Here is a 16751-nt window from a genome sequence, read left to right as displayed (position 1 = left end):
TATTGGGTGTCTTGGGGAAAAAGCCAATAGTGGTTTTAGTTAAATCTTCCAAGTTTGTAACATGTGCTGCAGACATTACAAAAACCCTAAAAATGTACACATCACAAGGATCAAAATCCCATCAGGTAAATGCACATCTTTCACATTGAAATGCTATGTAAAAATCTAAAGGTTTTGATGATCTTAAATTATTCTAAGGCTTGTTTTCAACAACCTGAGAAACCAGCTGCCATGCAAGGTAATTAATACTAATGGCAGTTGAATCCAACCAACACACAATACAAATTAATTGGAGGGTGTGCAGGTTTTATACTTAAAGACATTGTATTAATAAGCATGTGGGAAAATCACCCCATTTTAGTTTGGCACAAATGGTAGGGACCCTTTCTCCGCATTTAAAAAGAAAAAAAACAGGTTAGACAAGCAGACACAACAGAGACAGTATTTGGTTAATAGTCACTGTAGGTTTTATTACAAGTGTCATTAACTACAGGGTAGAGAAAATTGGGAAAACCCAATACACAACCTACAGCCAAAACCATTTTTCATCAGAAAAAAAACAAAAACAAGTACTGGTAAAAAACAGAGCATTTAAAAGAAGAGGTTGGAACAATAATTTCAATCACATCAGAAGACAACCATGTGTAAAATATTCTGCACATCTGTCACAACCACCCTTCTGTGCAGACAGGAAGGGACAACAACCCAGAGGAACTGTATTTGTTTTTAGCTGGTGTCCATCTGAGAAAACAGAAGAATGAAATTAGACATCTGCAAAAATACAGAGCAACAGGTAATGCATTGACACACCAACCTACCCTGGCATTGTAGGCATCTAACTGGGCGTCGAGTTCTTCTGCTGACAGCTGTTGCTTGCTACCACTACCCCCGCGGCCACCCCGACCTCTTCCCCCGGCGCCGCCTGCACCACGTCCTCCACGGCCTCTCTGCATGCCTCTGAAGCCACCCCCACGATTTCGGTTCATGCCTCCTCCACCACCTCTGTTCAGACTGACAAGATCACCCATCACACAGTGTTCACAATGTGCATCAAGTTGCATGAAACAAAAAATGACCCAAACTTACCCCTGCATAGGTCGCCTCTGTGTGTCAATCTGTGATGTAACAAGCTGTATGTTCATGGGACGTCCTAGAAAGACAGACATAACCTTCACAACTTAGCAGGGCAGTAGTGGCGAAACAGTCAAGTAATTTTCCAGATAGAAAATTAATGTTCTTATTTTAAGAAAGTTTAAAAATACTGAAAATCTTTGTGCAGCCACAACGCAAAGCAAGATGAGGCATACCATCAAGTGGGATGCCATTGTACTGTTTCATGGCCTTAAGGGCATCTGCCCTTCTTTCAAAGTGGACATCGGCGGTTCCCAGGCTCCTCCCTGATCGGTCGTAGTGAACTGCAGCTTTTTTCAGAGTCCCAAATTCAGCAAAAAGTTCCTGAGAAAAGACAGCAAGACTTGAGTAGCCAGTCCATTGCCTCACCCAGTTTAACACATGGAACATGGTCCTACACAAAAAAAATAATGGGTAAAGGCAAAAATCCACATACCTGAATGTCTGCATCTGACACCCCAAAGTCGAGATTGGAGACAAGGAGCTTCCCTCCAGTTTCCACACCAGCTCCTCCGCCCCCTCCGACAGGGCCACTGAAGCCACTGAAGCCGTTGTCAAACATGTCATGCTGCCACTTATCTGGAAGCTGTTTAGGCTGCAACAGATGAAAGAGAACGCACCTGCTGACTTCAGGATCCCCTTGCCTCTGTCAATCACAGAGTCCACACGGCTGGGTGTTGGGGTAAGCAGGGTCTCCACTTCCAACAGGGCCAGGGTGCTCAGTTCCCCAAGAGGATCCCCAATGTTCCCTGCCCACCCCATCACTACAAGCAAGTGAATCAGTTCAGACAGAGGACATACACTCTTAACAGCAAAGAGATGTTTTGTTGATAGCTTATACACAATGTATACAATTAAAATATTATGGGTATAGCATAGCATTTGCTGAGACTATCCATTTATTCAATTACGTCAATACTGACCAATATTTATCATCCCAAAACCACCCACAATCTCTATACTAACCATGAACAACTTCCCCACCCCGGCTAGCTACCAACTTCGCCCATTGTTCTCTTGCCATCTGCGCCTCCACCAAAGACTCTCCAGATATGATCCTCGGGTACACAGGGGTCGCCATCTGAAGCAGTGTTGCCTCCAGCGTTGCACCGTGTTTTCTTGGCCCGCCCAAAAGTTCTTTACCAAGCCACGAAACGGGCTTTCATGAAGGGGTTAGTGTCCATAAGATGAAGGTGGATGGATCGTAAAAACAACTAAAGGGACCGCTACCCCCTCTATGTGAGCGTGGCTTATCTGAGCGTCCATTTTGCGACCACGCCATTTTGATTGGGGCATTGTTGAGCTTGTCTAAATACTCATTCACACTTAAGGAGTGACGGCTTGCCTTATGTGAACATTACCAGGGAGTTGAAGTCCACTGATCCATCCACAAGTAACAGCCACACTGGTTGAAAAGCCAAACAAGCCTTGTTGTGGAACCCGCCGGCCACTCGAACAAAAGGCCGCCTGGTCGCTGCACCGGGACAGACAAAAACTATGCTCCAAAAGTGGTGAAAAAAAATCATTTGAGGGTGAATTTTCTCGATGAAGCGGTTTCTTCTCACCATCATTTTGACACTTGGGGTGGAAAGCTGTTACTGACCGTGGACTATTAGCTTTAATTTAAAGGTGCCGGATTCAAAATGGCGCTGCAGAGGCCTTCACCATCCAACTTTTGCTTGTTAGCCAATATGGCTAACATATTCGCTCTCTCCAAAAGGCCTCCTCTTGGAAAAAGATGTAACACATATGGGTTGTGGGAGAAGGAACACACTATGCATACAACTTCCATTAATGCTTAACCGCAAACTATAGAGCTCTCCCCCGGGGGAAACTCCGCGGTTATAGCGAACATTTGATTCGCTTGACTAGTGAGCGTGCTAGAGCGTTAGCTAGCAAGCATACTGGAGAATAGAAGGTTGTTAACCAGGCATTTTCAGGTTTGCCGTAGGGTTTTTCCATTTTCTGCCCATTCCTCTAATTTTCTCATACCCTGCTGTAAGGCGTTGGTCTGCCTCTAGCGCGGCTCAGATTCTGTCGGCTCCTCATGGGGCCGGATGCGCCGCGGCCTGCAAATCCTCCGCCGCTGACTCCAAGACGCCCAGGGCCTCCTCCTCCTCGGCCTCCGCCTGAGCCTCCGCGGCCTCGACCTCTTCCACCGCGGCCTCCACCTCTCTGCTGCCTGTTCTGCTTAATAATGTCGTCTAGAGACATATCCATTTTATCGGCCATTATGCTGCCCCAATAATACTAAACTGTCAACGAATAGATATCTAAAAATACACCCTAGACTCGACTGCTTCCTCTCCTTGTCCCTTCAGTTTCTACGACGAGTAAACACAATAAGCCAACCTCCGCTGTATATAGACAAGCTGGTTCGATACGTACTGCACGTAAAAACAACGTCATCACGTAAAAACGCGTGACGAAGACAAATGCCATTTTTTATGTAATTCTACAAAATACAATTTGTTGATTAATTGATTAGTCAATTGGCAGAAAATCAATCTGCAATTATGTTGATAATCATGCAGTTTTACTGGTTCCAGCCTTTTCATTGTGACTTTTTGCTAAATATATACAGTCAGATAAAACATGAAAGTAATTCTAAGAAATTATTTACAATGTTTTCATAAATTATGGACTAAATGATTAATCCCTTAATCAAGAAAATATTTGATAGTGAAATAATAATTGTCCTAAAATCAGTTTACCCAGCCTATAGCATAATCGGTTTTTATTACCTGGCTTTATGAAATTTCCTCCAGTGTAAGATTAAGGGTAAACTTCACTGGGGTTAGTTAGTGGTTAGGGTTTACATGGTCAATATTCATGTCAGATAAATACAAGCAGGAGTACTGTAAAAGTCTTTTATTCAACATTTTGTTTCAAGGCTTAGGGGAGGGAGGGTTAACCAAGGGCAGCATACTGTGGGAGGTCTCTACTTAGTAAAGTCCATTTGAGGGCAAGAAAATTTATAATAAAAATGTTGGCCTTCTACATTGCATTTGGCTTCCGAAACTTGCCCATAAAGTAAAACGTACATCCAATGTGACCATTCCATTACTTTTACAATTTACCGATCAAGCTAGCTTCCAAAAAATAAAATAGAAGTCAGCCCTTTCGCATATCCCCCCAAAGTCATTAAAGTAGCAGTAGTAAAGAAAACAAGGTTTGTATTTAAGACTGCAGTCTTTTGTGTCCTGTGGAGAGTGTCAACAGTTTTTTGTACCTCAGCATCAGATGTCAGCAAATGTTGGTGAAAGTTTGCATCAGTCCCATCCACACAATGTAAATATGAAGATTTTGTGACTTAAAAAAACATGAACCAAGAGACGAGAAAATCTGTCCCAGTATCCTGGTTCTTTTCTTCGTAGTCAGTTGTAGAGGGTAAAGGAGGAGACGGGGGTTGCTATGGTCCAGAGTTGAGAAATGAGATTGGCATTCTGTGCTATAGACTGGCCGACAGGGCTGACTTTCTGGCTGATGGAGGAAAAGTTCTCGAGGATAATGGGTGGAAAGTAACGACTGGACCATCATACGAAAGACTAGGACTTCTTGGAATCCTGTGTGTTGCGCTTCTTAAGGTCGCTCAGGTCCACTGGTGTGAAAGCTGCAAGAGCAGACAGAAACAAGTTGTTAAATGGCCTATTCTTGATTAATTTTGATCTTATATATGAGATAAAATCCACTTCACTACTTACAATGTAGGTTAGGATTTGGGTTCTTCTCCACATACTCTTGTGGTCCACGGTCATTACGTTCACTATTTTGTGTTGATCTGATGTCTCGGAGCACACATTGCCAGGCTGTGAAAGAATGAAGACAACAATGCTTTTTTTTTTTTACATTTAATTGGTAATGACATAAGAAGACAGACTGTAGGTAAATCAGAAGTCCAACTTAATAAAAGGGAGACATGTGTAGTTTAAGGGCCCAAGGTCACTGCATCTGAGACAGTGTGCTGGCATTTTGTAACGGGCAAACTCATTATTTATCACTTTTTAAAGTAAGTAAGTGCTCCAAAACCAGTCTTTGTACTCAGAGTGAGTAAATGAAGTTGACTTTATGTTATAGTATTAGTTAGGGCCGCACAATATGAGGAAAACGTCTCATTGCACTTATTTGGACTGATTGTGATGATTTGCGATATTGTAGAGGAAGATCATTTATGTATCATTATTCTCACATTTGTTTTGAAAAAAAATTAAAATAAACTAAATGATTATACTGTCATTTGTACCAAGCAAAGATTTTTGTCTTTAGTCTGTAGGATAGACCCCAACGCAATTCAGATATTGATTAAATGTGCAGCCCTACTTCTAATGATGATAGCTGAAGGGATTTTTGGAAAACAGCACATCACTGTCACTGTCCAAGCACTCGGATCTACCTTTGACACTACTATTCTCAGGACTTAAAAGTTCCCTGTGGTGTTTTTGACTTCTAGTTGCGCTATGAAGTGTGTTCCTACCATTTGGGTCCCTATTTTGTTTATCTTGTGCATGTGCACAAGGACATACATACAATCGTGCAAACACTGGTGATGCGATACATAGTCAAGCTGATGGTTTCACATTATACCAATGATCTACAGGTGGCAGTAACATGCCAAGATACAAATCGTTTTTTCAGGAAGGAAAAGCATTTGTCATGTCTGTTAGACCTCAAGGATACACAACACTGTAATAACACAATGAGAATAGTGAGACAATTTGGTGAGTGGAATCTACACAATAAAAGTGTGGTTCCCCTTGTGTTCAGTGTTCAGAATGAGAGACTGTTTAGTGTGGCCTCTTGCATTGTGGAGAGGAAAAGCTGACTGACAAGTGAAAACGTTCTATTGGCATTTACAAATATTGTCCTCACATTCACCTGGGAACATAACCTTTTTTTTTGCTCTATACACTGTTTTGAAAGACATACTGTAAGCAGTGTCATTCCAGATTTAGTGATATGAGCTGAATGAGGTGATTTACATGAATCTATGTCTAACTGGAGAGACAAAGAGATTCTGGAACTTGTCGGCCGCCACCGAAATCATCAAACAAATTCAATGAACGGAAAGGGACTGGGTTGCTTATGACCAAGTCATGAACAGCTCTGTGATGCAGTGTAATCCACATTGTATCCTGTCTACTGCAATCTCTACCCAGCGCCACCTCTTGTCTAAATCAAACAGTGTATTTCCAGTATGGGAGAGTGCATCTGACACAGTCAATCTCCGGTTGTGTGCCACGCTGGGATTGGTTTAACTGAAGAAATTGTTTTATATCAATACACTACTCCTGTAGTGATAACACACGAGAATACAAGTCACCTGCAATAGACCCATAAATAATCACATAATCAAGTAGGAAAGCATGTGCAGAATAAATAAAGGACTTTCAGTATGTCAAGCATAACATTTTAAAAACGGGCCAAATTTCACTTCCCTCTTGCTGTTTTTGCTAATGTCAATAGCATACATGAAATAAACTTGGGTCAAAGTTGTTGTCGGACTCTCGGTCAATTAGTTCTGAAAGGTCTATTATTATAAAATAAATAATAAAATACTTTGATCAATTCGTAAGAAATAAATGTTAGATAGCGTACTTACTATCATGTATAAAGCGCACATTTTCCTCATGTGCTGGGGTGAAAAGCTCCCCAGTGTTAGTAGGAGATCGGGGGCTTGAAGTCCGCTTGTAACTATTCACCATCCTGGGAGCAGATGAGCTTCACAAACATGAAAACAGCAACATTAGCAGCATAAATATACATTCATTTGTTTGTCTTTTTTTAAATCATGTTTTACTGTAAACTAAACTGAAATATAATAGTCTTCTGAGTCTCAAGCCCAAAGCAGTACAACATTAAAATGATGTTTGATAAAATTTTAATGAACACTTAATACTGATCAATTTGTATTTGTGCATTGGCATTTAAGTGCCACAACTTGTTACATACCTGGTCATTCTGTTTGCAGTCTGTACTCGCTCCTCGCTCCTCTATGGTGAGTGGATTTGAAGAATAAAAAAGGTTCAGAAGTCCTCAGCTGAATTCTAACAATAAACAACAGTGGAAAGTATAGCATCTCCATAACTAACTATTAGAAACAGTAAACTGGTAACACTGCTGGTTAGCCCACAGAGGCACAGTTGATAGCAAACGATACGTACTAGTCACTAACAATAAACTATTTCTTCAGTAGAAATAGAGTTGTGGTAAGTCAAGTAACATCAGTAACAATATGAATGTTGTTAACTCATCGTTTCCATAGAGCTATGGTACGCTGTGCTTCTAGTAACCTGATCAAATATTGACGTTAGCAAGCCAGGGGCTTTGTTTACGTTTTTACATTAGTAGCTTCAGTAGTGTTAGCAGCAGGCTATAGAGACCGACCCGGTATGTTGGCCGCTGGTCAAATTCTCTTAAACAAGTCCATTTATTATCGCTAAAATCGTTTTTGCTTTTTGGAATTCTTTTCCCTCTACAGCTTTGTCCTGGACAGCTTACTATAGATTTGCTGACACAATACATTTTGCTAACTTTAGCTAGCTAGCTAACTGGCTGGACGATTTACATTGTCTTGTCGTAGCTTAGCTCCAATCAGCTAATATTTTGCTGGCGTTACTGGTCCCGAATATAAATTAGAAAGACGATTAACGCAGTAGTAACATTTTCAAGATGTACAGTAAAAGACATACTGTTAAGATATCTAACAAACCTTTGTATAACCCTTCCTTTCGGTTTCTTTATTCAGAGACTCGTACGCCGTTAGACCTGGCTAAAACGTTGCCAATGCCAACCAATCATTTCCGGGAAAAGCTGGGAAAAGACACGGAAGTGCTTAATATTTATTTATTTATTTTTGTGCATATATGCCATATGCACACACGCACACACACACACAGGCACACACACACACATATATATATCCAGTATATATGTACACACACACACACACACACACACACACACACACACACACACACACACACACACACACACACACACACACACACACACACACACATACATATATATACTGTTACCTATGTTATTGTGTAGTTTTTTTAAACATTATACAGATTATAGAGGGAGGTCTAGATCTATCTATATGGAAAGTTTCCCTCTGCTATGATTTGGCACTGAAAACAAAACGTAGGCTAATTGAATTGTAGGCCCACCTGAGATTTTCTGTTCAACATTTAAGTTTAATGACAAAAAGTAGCACCATGTTAACAAAACAATCCCACAATTCATAATTGTGATTTCTTATAAAATTGCCTAATTTTGTTTTGCAAGACTAAAGTTAAGGGCAGTTAATCTTATAGCAAAGTAAAAAAAGCTTTACCCATAGAGGATGGCTGACAAGCTCTAGCGTGAAGCGTGTTCTCTCTCTTGCAATACACTTTCATTCATTCTTACATAGACCACACAACAGCAACTCAGTCATATTTATAAAAGTTTCTTTATTAATGAAAATGTACAAAAGTTATTAATTAGGAAAAAATTATAAGACTTTCATTGCTGACATTAGTATTTCTACTACAGAACACAAAAGCAATACATCAGGGGGAAATACTGCAGCAGTAAAAGAGCTTACACAGCATGAACATCATGTTTATTCTTTTTTAAATATTGTATTTCTGACCATCAACGAAGTATTAATTATTTATTTGGCTGATCCTCTTTCTGCCCAGCAGTGAGAATACATAATACATAACTTTATGTCTATGAAAAACAAAGATCTTGGCTGAAGTTCTGTGTTGTAAATGTTAAATAAAAGGTGACTGCTAAACACTAACACAATTTGTAGAATACTCAAACCAAAATGCTCAGGAGGATGTTCCTTTAGAATAGGTATTCAGACTTGGACCACAGTGAGACATTGCTGGTGTTGTACAACTGTACATGATCTGAGAGTGAAGACAGATGTTCACAGGTTAACATTTGTTGGACAGACACTGGCTGTATGATACACAAATGCGCAAAACAAAGTAAAATGAAATAAAATAACATAACCACCAGAAACAGAAATGCAGCCTAATGGAGTATTGCTTTGAGGCTGAAAATTTAAAAAAATAACTTTTCAAACTAACAAACAGTATCACCATTTTGCTTTACAGGATCAGGGACGTGGCCCTAACTTTGGCTGTGCTCTTCTTACAAGTTTGGTTGGTATTGCACTGTTTAATACTGTTAAATATGTTTAATATCCAAGTGACTTCTAAGCATTCCGCTGTGCTGCTGTGGTCTCAATTTGGGTCCATTTGGTGCCCAATCACACACAGCCAGTCTCAAACAGTTTGGCCAGCTCTTTGCACTCAGGGTCGATGAGGTCTGCAGGCTTCTCTCCGTTCTCGTTCTCTGCCTCTGTGCTGGCTCCCATCAACAGCAGATAACTAAGTGGAGAATGAAGCAGAATCTTGTTAAACAGAGGTTCTCGTACATGATAACAAAAGAAAAACATGGAATAGTTTGTTGTTACAGCAAGTGATCTTCTTCAATGGCTGGGATTTTTTATTGTTTGACTATCTTGACTCAAAGACCACTGAATCACTGGTCAAAATTCAGTGGTAGCATTAAAATTCTCCGTGTTGAGAATGAGTTCCATTATTTCTTCTTTTAGACATAAGTTAACACAAAACATCCCCACTTATATTTTTTACATTTTAAATTCTCTCCTATACAATGATGTCCCTCTCTTTTAATCCCTAGGTTTCAATTCCGAATACCATGTTTTGTGTAATGTGATAAATTACAATATGTCATTGTTTTATGTGTGTTTTTAATTTCCTATTGTCAATGTTCAGAGCCAAACTACCAGCATCATATCCAGATACACTTTCTGTCAGTAAGGACATTGTGATAAGGTGACCTCTTCTAACACTTTTAGGGGTTATTTAAAGCATGCACATTTCATAGAAGTGTAATATTTTACTTTCGGTTCAATATAGAAATTAATGACCTATGTTTTGTTTTTTTGAGAAATCAGCAGCAGATTATGAAGTCTTTTATGTTTTATTCTGTGCAACCAGTGTGCTAAAAAAGGAAGTGTGATGATTGGTCAAGAGAAAAAGGATAAAAGGTCACCTGGCAATTTCCGGATAGCCGTCACTGCAGGCCATGTGAAGTGGCGTCCAGCCATCTTCATCTCTCTGATGAACATCAGCACCATATTTCACCAGCAACTTCACCACCTCCAGGTTTCCTGTTAGCACGGCTTCATGTAGTGCTGCCATACCTGCACACAAGACTACGTCAGGTCCTCTGCAGCCGTACTGCCGTACACGACCACGTAGTCAGTTTGAATCAGTGATTGACATCTAAACAGTTTTTGAAGCCTTGATCCTAACTGGCTAGCATTATTTCTAATGTCAAATGAAGTTTCAAAAATTGCATTTTGACAAAAAAAGTCAAAGCTATGCAAACTTACCTGAGTGGAAGAGTGTATCCACACGAACCTTCCTCGCTCTCATGAACCGACCAATTTGCTCCATATCTCCTCGTCTCACAATATCCTGGAAGATGATGTCATTGGGGAAGTGCACAGTTCTCTTTGCAGGTGTGACGGGTATCACAGGTGCAGGGTTTTCCTTTTTTTCTTGTGTGCGGCGTGAAGAACTGTACCGTGACTCTTTGCTGTAGGAGGGGATGTAAGTTGATGCAGCCTTGTAAGTGGACGTGTACTGTGATGGGGTGTAATGCGTCGTGCTGTACTGTGTCGGGGTGTACTTTGTTGGAGAGGTATATGCCGAGGTGTAGTGTGGTGTAGTCGGTGTATAATGTGAGGGAGTGTAATAGGTAGGTGTGTTGTATGTTGGTGTGTACTGTGAACTGCGTGCGTACGTTGACACTGGTACATGGTAGTTGTACTTCATCCCTGCGGTGGTTGCGGCTCTGCCTCCCCCTATGCTGTTAGCCCAGGTGGAGGGAAAGGAGAAATCCAAGAGAATGCACCAATCCAAAAAAAAGAGCAGTATCCTTTGCTCTGTGTCCTTTGTGTCTTCTCCTCGCTCACTTCTTATCCCTTTAGTTCCCAACTGGAGTATATCCTGCTGTTACTGCAAAATACTTCTCAAATCCTTTGCTTCACTACGATCCAATCAACTTCTTCTAGCTTATATGGTCCTCTTTTTTCACCTTCCGTAAATGTCTTCCAATTCAATTTAAAATGATCTTTTGCACAGTGTGTTTGCTGTTGCAGGGAATCTTTTTCTGGTGGGGCAAGTGGGAGAGGACCCATATATACCCTTTGTAGGGCTATTTTAGGGCTAATATCCAGTGACTTCAGCTTAGAAATGAGTGGCACTGTTCCAGCTCCTCCCACTGTTCAATCACATGTCTTCTGACACGGCACCCACCCCTCATAAAAAATGTTGACAACCAAAATGTTCCCTTTGAGTTTTGAGACCTACATCTTCCCACGTAAACATTTCAGATCCAATTATTGACAAAAGAGGAAGATCATACCTCAAATGCACAGGGGGCTTCCAAATCATGGGTTGTTATATACATCATTGTCAGTGAATCACGTTTTTTTTGTTTCTATTAATGAGCGCTATAGTGGAGAACATATAAGCAACAGCGAACAGCAATAGCACATGATTTCATTTAGGCATGTGTTGTTGATTTGTCTGCTTACGTCATCCCTCATGTGCATAATATAACCTTAGTTCAACTACAAACATATGATGATCTTATAGAATAGTAATTATTGCTGTAGGATTAAACTATCCGATAAATATAAAGGAGTTAAAATGAACACAACCATAAACATTTACAGCAGTAAAATGCAACAGACACATTGATGCAGCAGTAACAATTCAGAAACATTATACAGTATATAATGGTAAAACACTGAAATTTGAATGATAAATACTTTTCCTTCTCAGATACGTTTAGGTACATTTTGTTTAGTAAGGTTTTGAAGTACTTCTTCTTCCACTGCCTTAGTTAGACCAGTACCATTAGAAATTGATTAGAAAACCACACCCATGTTTTACTTTTAGAGTAAAGTGGAGATCTTTCAGTTTGTTTCTCCACGTTTCTAACTGACCCGCGGGTCTGTTATCCTGTGACTCTTGCTCATGCTCGCCCTTTGATTCATAACCAGATACACCAATAAATATCACCCACTGTGGAGGTGGTGTGTGGGACTAACTGTGGGGGCAAAGCCACTAAATGTAACCTCTCCCTTCAAATGCCGCTGAAGTCACAGCTATTTACAACACTGAACTTTGTCTTCCAAAGTAAGATTGACACACATGTTGCATTTGCATCAAAACTGTTGCATTTCTCATAAACAATAATCCTATTTTCTTGTTACAATTTTACTTTTCAAAATGTAAAATACCACAAGTTTCAAGCAGTACGTGAGAATGGTGCTGTAATGTTGTGCTGGTGGCACCGGTTGCCCCTGGGCAGAGTTGGCTATAACTGGTTTACAAAACCTTTGGAAGAAGTATTGAGCATTTCACAGATGCTGCCAATGTAACAGAAGAAATAGCGTAGCTGCCATCCTCAGGTTAGTGTTTCTCACCACAATGCCAAGATATGACCTGCTTCAGAACCTGATCTCCTCTGTTGTAATTTGCAGCTATTCTAATGCGTTGCTGCATATTCTACAAACTTTACTATTTAGTATCACTTTAATGTTATCTGCTCACCCATCTTCACCTTATCAACAGTCAAAGAGTACAACATGTGAAAACCTGAAAATAACTGTGTTTCAGAATTGAGTACATGCACTTTAGGACCGTTTTGTGGTATATTTGTTTATTACACAACCAGAAGAGGGAGATCACATAACACAGATTATCCCAGCAGGAAATGATCAATGCACTTCTGTTATGATAACGGGTGACCCCAGCTCTAAATGCCAACACAAATTATTTTTCATCACCTCCCCGCACTACTGGTCTCCAAACAGTGGGGGCAGAGGCTTACAACTAATGTCTACCAATTGAAGTGAGACTATTTGAATGTTCACAGCCCAGGGAGAGACTTTTAGAAGCAGCTATCAGGTTCCAAAGTTTCTTATATGGCATTAAGTACTGGAGATTCTCCCTCCAGCTTCCCTTCACTCCTCTCACAGAAATGTCCTCAGCAGAAAAAAAGGAGAGCTAAAGCATGGGAAAAACAAAATTTTTTTTGTTTGTTACAGCCCGGTGTGATGTGCCAGTGAGAAAGAGAGAAAGAGAGAGAGAGAGAGAGAGAGGGAGAGAGAGAGAGAGAGAGAGAGAGAGAGACAGAGTTATCACACATTTCAGCTTCTTTCCATACACAGTCCCAGACTGCCTTGCATGTTATGATCTGTCAAATTACCAAGAAGTCAGAGGTGAAAAGATTAAGGTGTTTGGAATGTTGCCAAAGACAATGTTAGCAACAACAAACATTGACAGGAAAGGGACAATGTCACACATCTGCGTGGTGTCATCAGCTCCTACCTCCCTCAACGTGACTTTTAAGGGCGAGAGGTCACAATCCTAGGTTCTCTAGCTTATATTAATAGTTACCCTGGAACTCATTTAGTTCTAAATATCTCCTAAAATAAAAATCTAAAGCAGTTTGACTATGTTGAGAAGCTATCTTTACAGCGAGGACTAAAGTTCTCTTTACATCATCTGTTGGCCTAAAAAACAGAAACAGAACAAAAAGTACAGCAATCAGCTTATAAAATATCCACCAATTGTTAATTTTTCAACTCCCAGAGGGCCATTAAAATCTCCAGAATTCCTGAAAATAAAGTTGAAAATGCAGAGGACGTGTGCATAGTGTCCACAATGATAGCTGCAGACCTGTGTGTTCCTCTAATAGGGATCCACTAATTTCTGAGTAGCGATACATTGTAGTCAAAAGTCTCATGTTGGATCACATTTTGGGCACATGAACGCTATTTTGGTGCATGCATTCCCTAAATAGCAGTTCCTTGTATGACTTGCCGAAAACAGGATGTGCATCATATGAATTATTCTCTGACCATAAACATATTTTGCCCTCTATTTTAACAATATCAATTTAAAGAATTCAATTAATAATTTAAACATTACAACGATTTTGACAAAAAAAACATGTCAAGAAAATAAATAACCTGTGGTACTCTGCTCTATCATAAGCATCAATAACATTAAACTTTAAACCCTGTCAGCGTGTTTGTCTGTGTGCCTCTATGCTGGTCGAGCTGCTGCTACTGGGGTTCTCTTTCACATGTACGCTCACATGCTGCCTATCAATGATGCATTCCACTCATAAAGGATGAAACAAGGCTCGCCCTACGTAATACCTTAGCCACTAATGATAAACAATATCCCAATCTATGATTTTGGCCCTGATATTATTTCATCATGCTGAAATTATAAAAATACAAAATCTGTGAATGGGTGCAACCAGTGATCTATTTGTGTTACTTTACGACAGTGTGTCACTATATTGTACAGCTAGGTATTCAGGGACACACAGTTCAGGACACATAAAGCTGAAGCCAAAAAAAATGACAATTTTAATAGTGATCTGTCACAGAGGCTTATCACTTGGGCTATACATGTTACAAAAAAGCCAGCTCTTCATTCCTTAACACCCAACTGACTTGCGTGATGCAGGTAGCAGGCAGGTTGGTGACTGCATTGCCTAAAAATAAGAGTTGTGAAGTGTCCTGTCCTGTTATGAATGCAGGCTGTCAACCTCATAAACTTTGTTGTCTAAAAAGGTCAGTGTAACACATGTCATGTGTTTGAATAATCAATTTGTATGCCCAAACAAATCGTAGCTTCACAGCTTTGTTAGGACTCTAAGTAGGAATTTTAGAAGCTAGGCAAGCGTCTACAAACCGCTGACCTGCCAAAACGTTGCATGTTCTCAGAAACCACCCTGCTGACCCAGGCACACACAGTCCCGAGGGTGATGTAGAAAAAAGTTCTCTCAGGTTCAATTCAGTGAGTTGTTTAGATGAGTTTTATTCACTGCTCAGAGGAGACAGAAGCTCACAAGAAGCTATAGGATTCTCTCTGACCAGAATGAGTTTTCCGGTCAGGGTTTTAGACAAGGTTACGGGAAGCAAGAGTATAACAAAAGCTGAGAAGACATTCAGTCATAAAACTATCTGAGTAGATTTGCATAGACCCAATACATTCTGCTCAAACTATTTGTTTAAATGTGGTTTGTACACTACTGGAGCCAACTTGGGCTCTACACAAAAGGTCTCACTAACAGTGACCAAAGTAAAATGCTTTGTTTTGGAGCTAGACAAAAAGCAGAGAGACTTAATTATCCCAGAGACACTAAAAGTTTGCTGATCTTAAATATAATAGGTACTTAATCAATGAACAGGAAAGATTATATCAGGATAAAATGAGACTAAAACTGTTGAGTTTCTTCTACAGTGACAACAGGAGTAGTGATACATTTCTCAAGTGTACGTATGAACACCTGGATCACTAGATGGTTAACAGGGTAAAGATTTGTTTCTGTCCCGACCTCTTAAGGCCCAACGTTTTTTTTCCACTCGGGCTTAAAAGGATCTGGTTATGGCGTGAGCAGTGGGCTGAGAAAAAAAAAGAGTTGGATTCTAAATCAGGAACGAGTCTGTTGTTCAGGGAGAAAGAGGGGTGACCATGATGCCTGCAGCTGTTGAGATGCTTACGTCTTTGGGAAATTTAAACCGTGATATTCAGTCTCAACATTTAAAACCTAAAATAGGTATTTGCTAGGCATCCCAATAATTGGATTTGTATTAGAATAGCTTGTATCTGTCTACCACTTATCCAACTTCCCGGCCCTTGTGGACAAAAGGGAAATCAATATTATACGTATGCAGCTGGTGCATTACATCCTTAATTGCATTTCCCTTTCATTTAGTATAAATAGGGAAGTCAGCAAATTTAGATGAGGTAACATCCATGTAACTCATGTAGCTTTACTTCCATACAACTGATCCACCAGCAACTAAATTAAAACCTTAGGGATATACAGAATTTAATGTTTGAGCACAAAAAGGCTACAGAAGTATTGCTGAATTTAATTTAAAGTGACATCAATAAGGCTTTGCATAAAGAAGCATTCCTTTTTAATGTTGGCAGGGTGGGAAACTATTAACATAATGGACACCAGGGAAAAGCCACTCTAGAGTTAGTTTTTTTTTCTTTAATTTTTGCTTTGTCATTTAAACAAAACAGCAGCACTCCAGTGCTTTTTTATTAAGCATTGTGAGGGACCAAGCAGGTAAGCAAGAGGAGTGACAAGGGAAGTTCAAAAGAAAGGGTTTTTTCATTTCTCAAAAATCATTCAACATGAAGATAAAGTTTTGAGCTTGTAAAAGAGGTCAAATAAACAGAAGCTCTGAACATAAGAGAATCCAAAAAATGCAACTGACCTACTTCAAAAGAAACAAAGGGGAGACTAACAATAAAACTACTGCATAAACTACAACAACAAAACCTACCTAAAGCTTATTTCAAAAGAAATGTACTTTTACTAAACCTTAACTCAACAAAAATACTCAATATAAATCTAAACCCCAAAATATCTAAGGAGAGAATAAGCTACCCCCCTGGACTTAACAAGCAGTGGTAGTGTCCAATTAGGCCACCTCCCCTTTAAAGCTGCTCTGGCTCCAAGCACCACACCTTGAAGCC

General features: G+C 39.9%; 3 protein-coding genes across 4 annotated transcripts; all 3 read right to left on the bottom strand.

The window, feature by feature from the left end:
* Positions 1-444: 444 nt before the first annotated feature.
* Positions 445-3484, bottom strand: alyref (Aly/REF export factor). The gene is made up of 6 exons (XM_034893338.1): positions 3124-3484; positions 1568-1726; positions 1308-1455; positions 1087-1150; positions 819-1011; positions 445-741 (listed from the first exon to the last, which is right to left on the bottom strand). Exons 1-6 carry the CDS (start codon positions 3361-3363, stop codon positions 727-729), a joined length of 819 nt encoding a protein of 272 aa, XP_034749229.1. The 5' UTR covers positions 3364-3484; the 3' UTR covers positions 445-726.
* Positions 3485-3987: 503 nt separating this feature from the next.
* On the bottom strand, positions 3988-7970 carry mcrip1 (MAPK regulated corepressor interacting protein 1). Of its 2 annotated transcripts, none has more exons than XM_034893352.1 (5): positions 7841-7970; positions 7081-7175; positions 6731-6849; positions 4836-4940; positions 3988-4744 (listed from the first exon to the last, which is right to left on the bottom strand). In XM_034893352.1, exons 2-5 carry the CDS (start codon positions 7086-7088, stop codon positions 4680-4682), a joined length of 297 nt encoding a protein of 98 aa, XP_034749243.1. In that variant the 5' UTR covers positions 7089-7175; positions 7841-7970; the 3' UTR covers positions 3988-4679. The 2 variants fall into 2 exon arrangements, with proteins under 2 accessions (XP_034749243.1, XP_034749244.1); XM_034893353.1 differs by having other exon boundaries at positions 7081-7121; positions 7841-7957.
* Positions 7971-8756: 786 nt separating this feature from the next.
* Positions 8757-11343, bottom strand: LOC117957530 (protein phosphatase 1 regulatory subunit 27). Its single transcript, XM_034893341.1, has 3 exons — positions 10556-11343; positions 10213-10363; positions 8757-9521 (listed from the first exon to the last, which is right to left on the bottom strand). Exons 1-3 carry the CDS (start codon positions 10998-11000, stop codon positions 9401-9403), a joined length of 717 nt encoding a protein of 238 aa, XP_034749232.1. The 5' UTR covers positions 11001-11343; the 3' UTR covers positions 8757-9400.
* Between the last annotated feature and the right edge of the window lie 5408 nt (positions 11344-16751).

Source organism: Etheostoma cragini, chromosome 15 (genome assembly GCF_013103735.1).
Source record: "Etheostoma cragini isolate CJK2018 chromosome 15, CSU_Ecrag_1.0, whole genome shotgun sequence".
NCBI classification, from domain to species: Eukaryota; Metazoa; Chordata; class Actinopteri; order Perciformes; family Percidae; genus Etheostoma; species Etheostoma cragini.
This window is presented reverse-complemented; position numbering and strand designations above follow the sequence as displayed.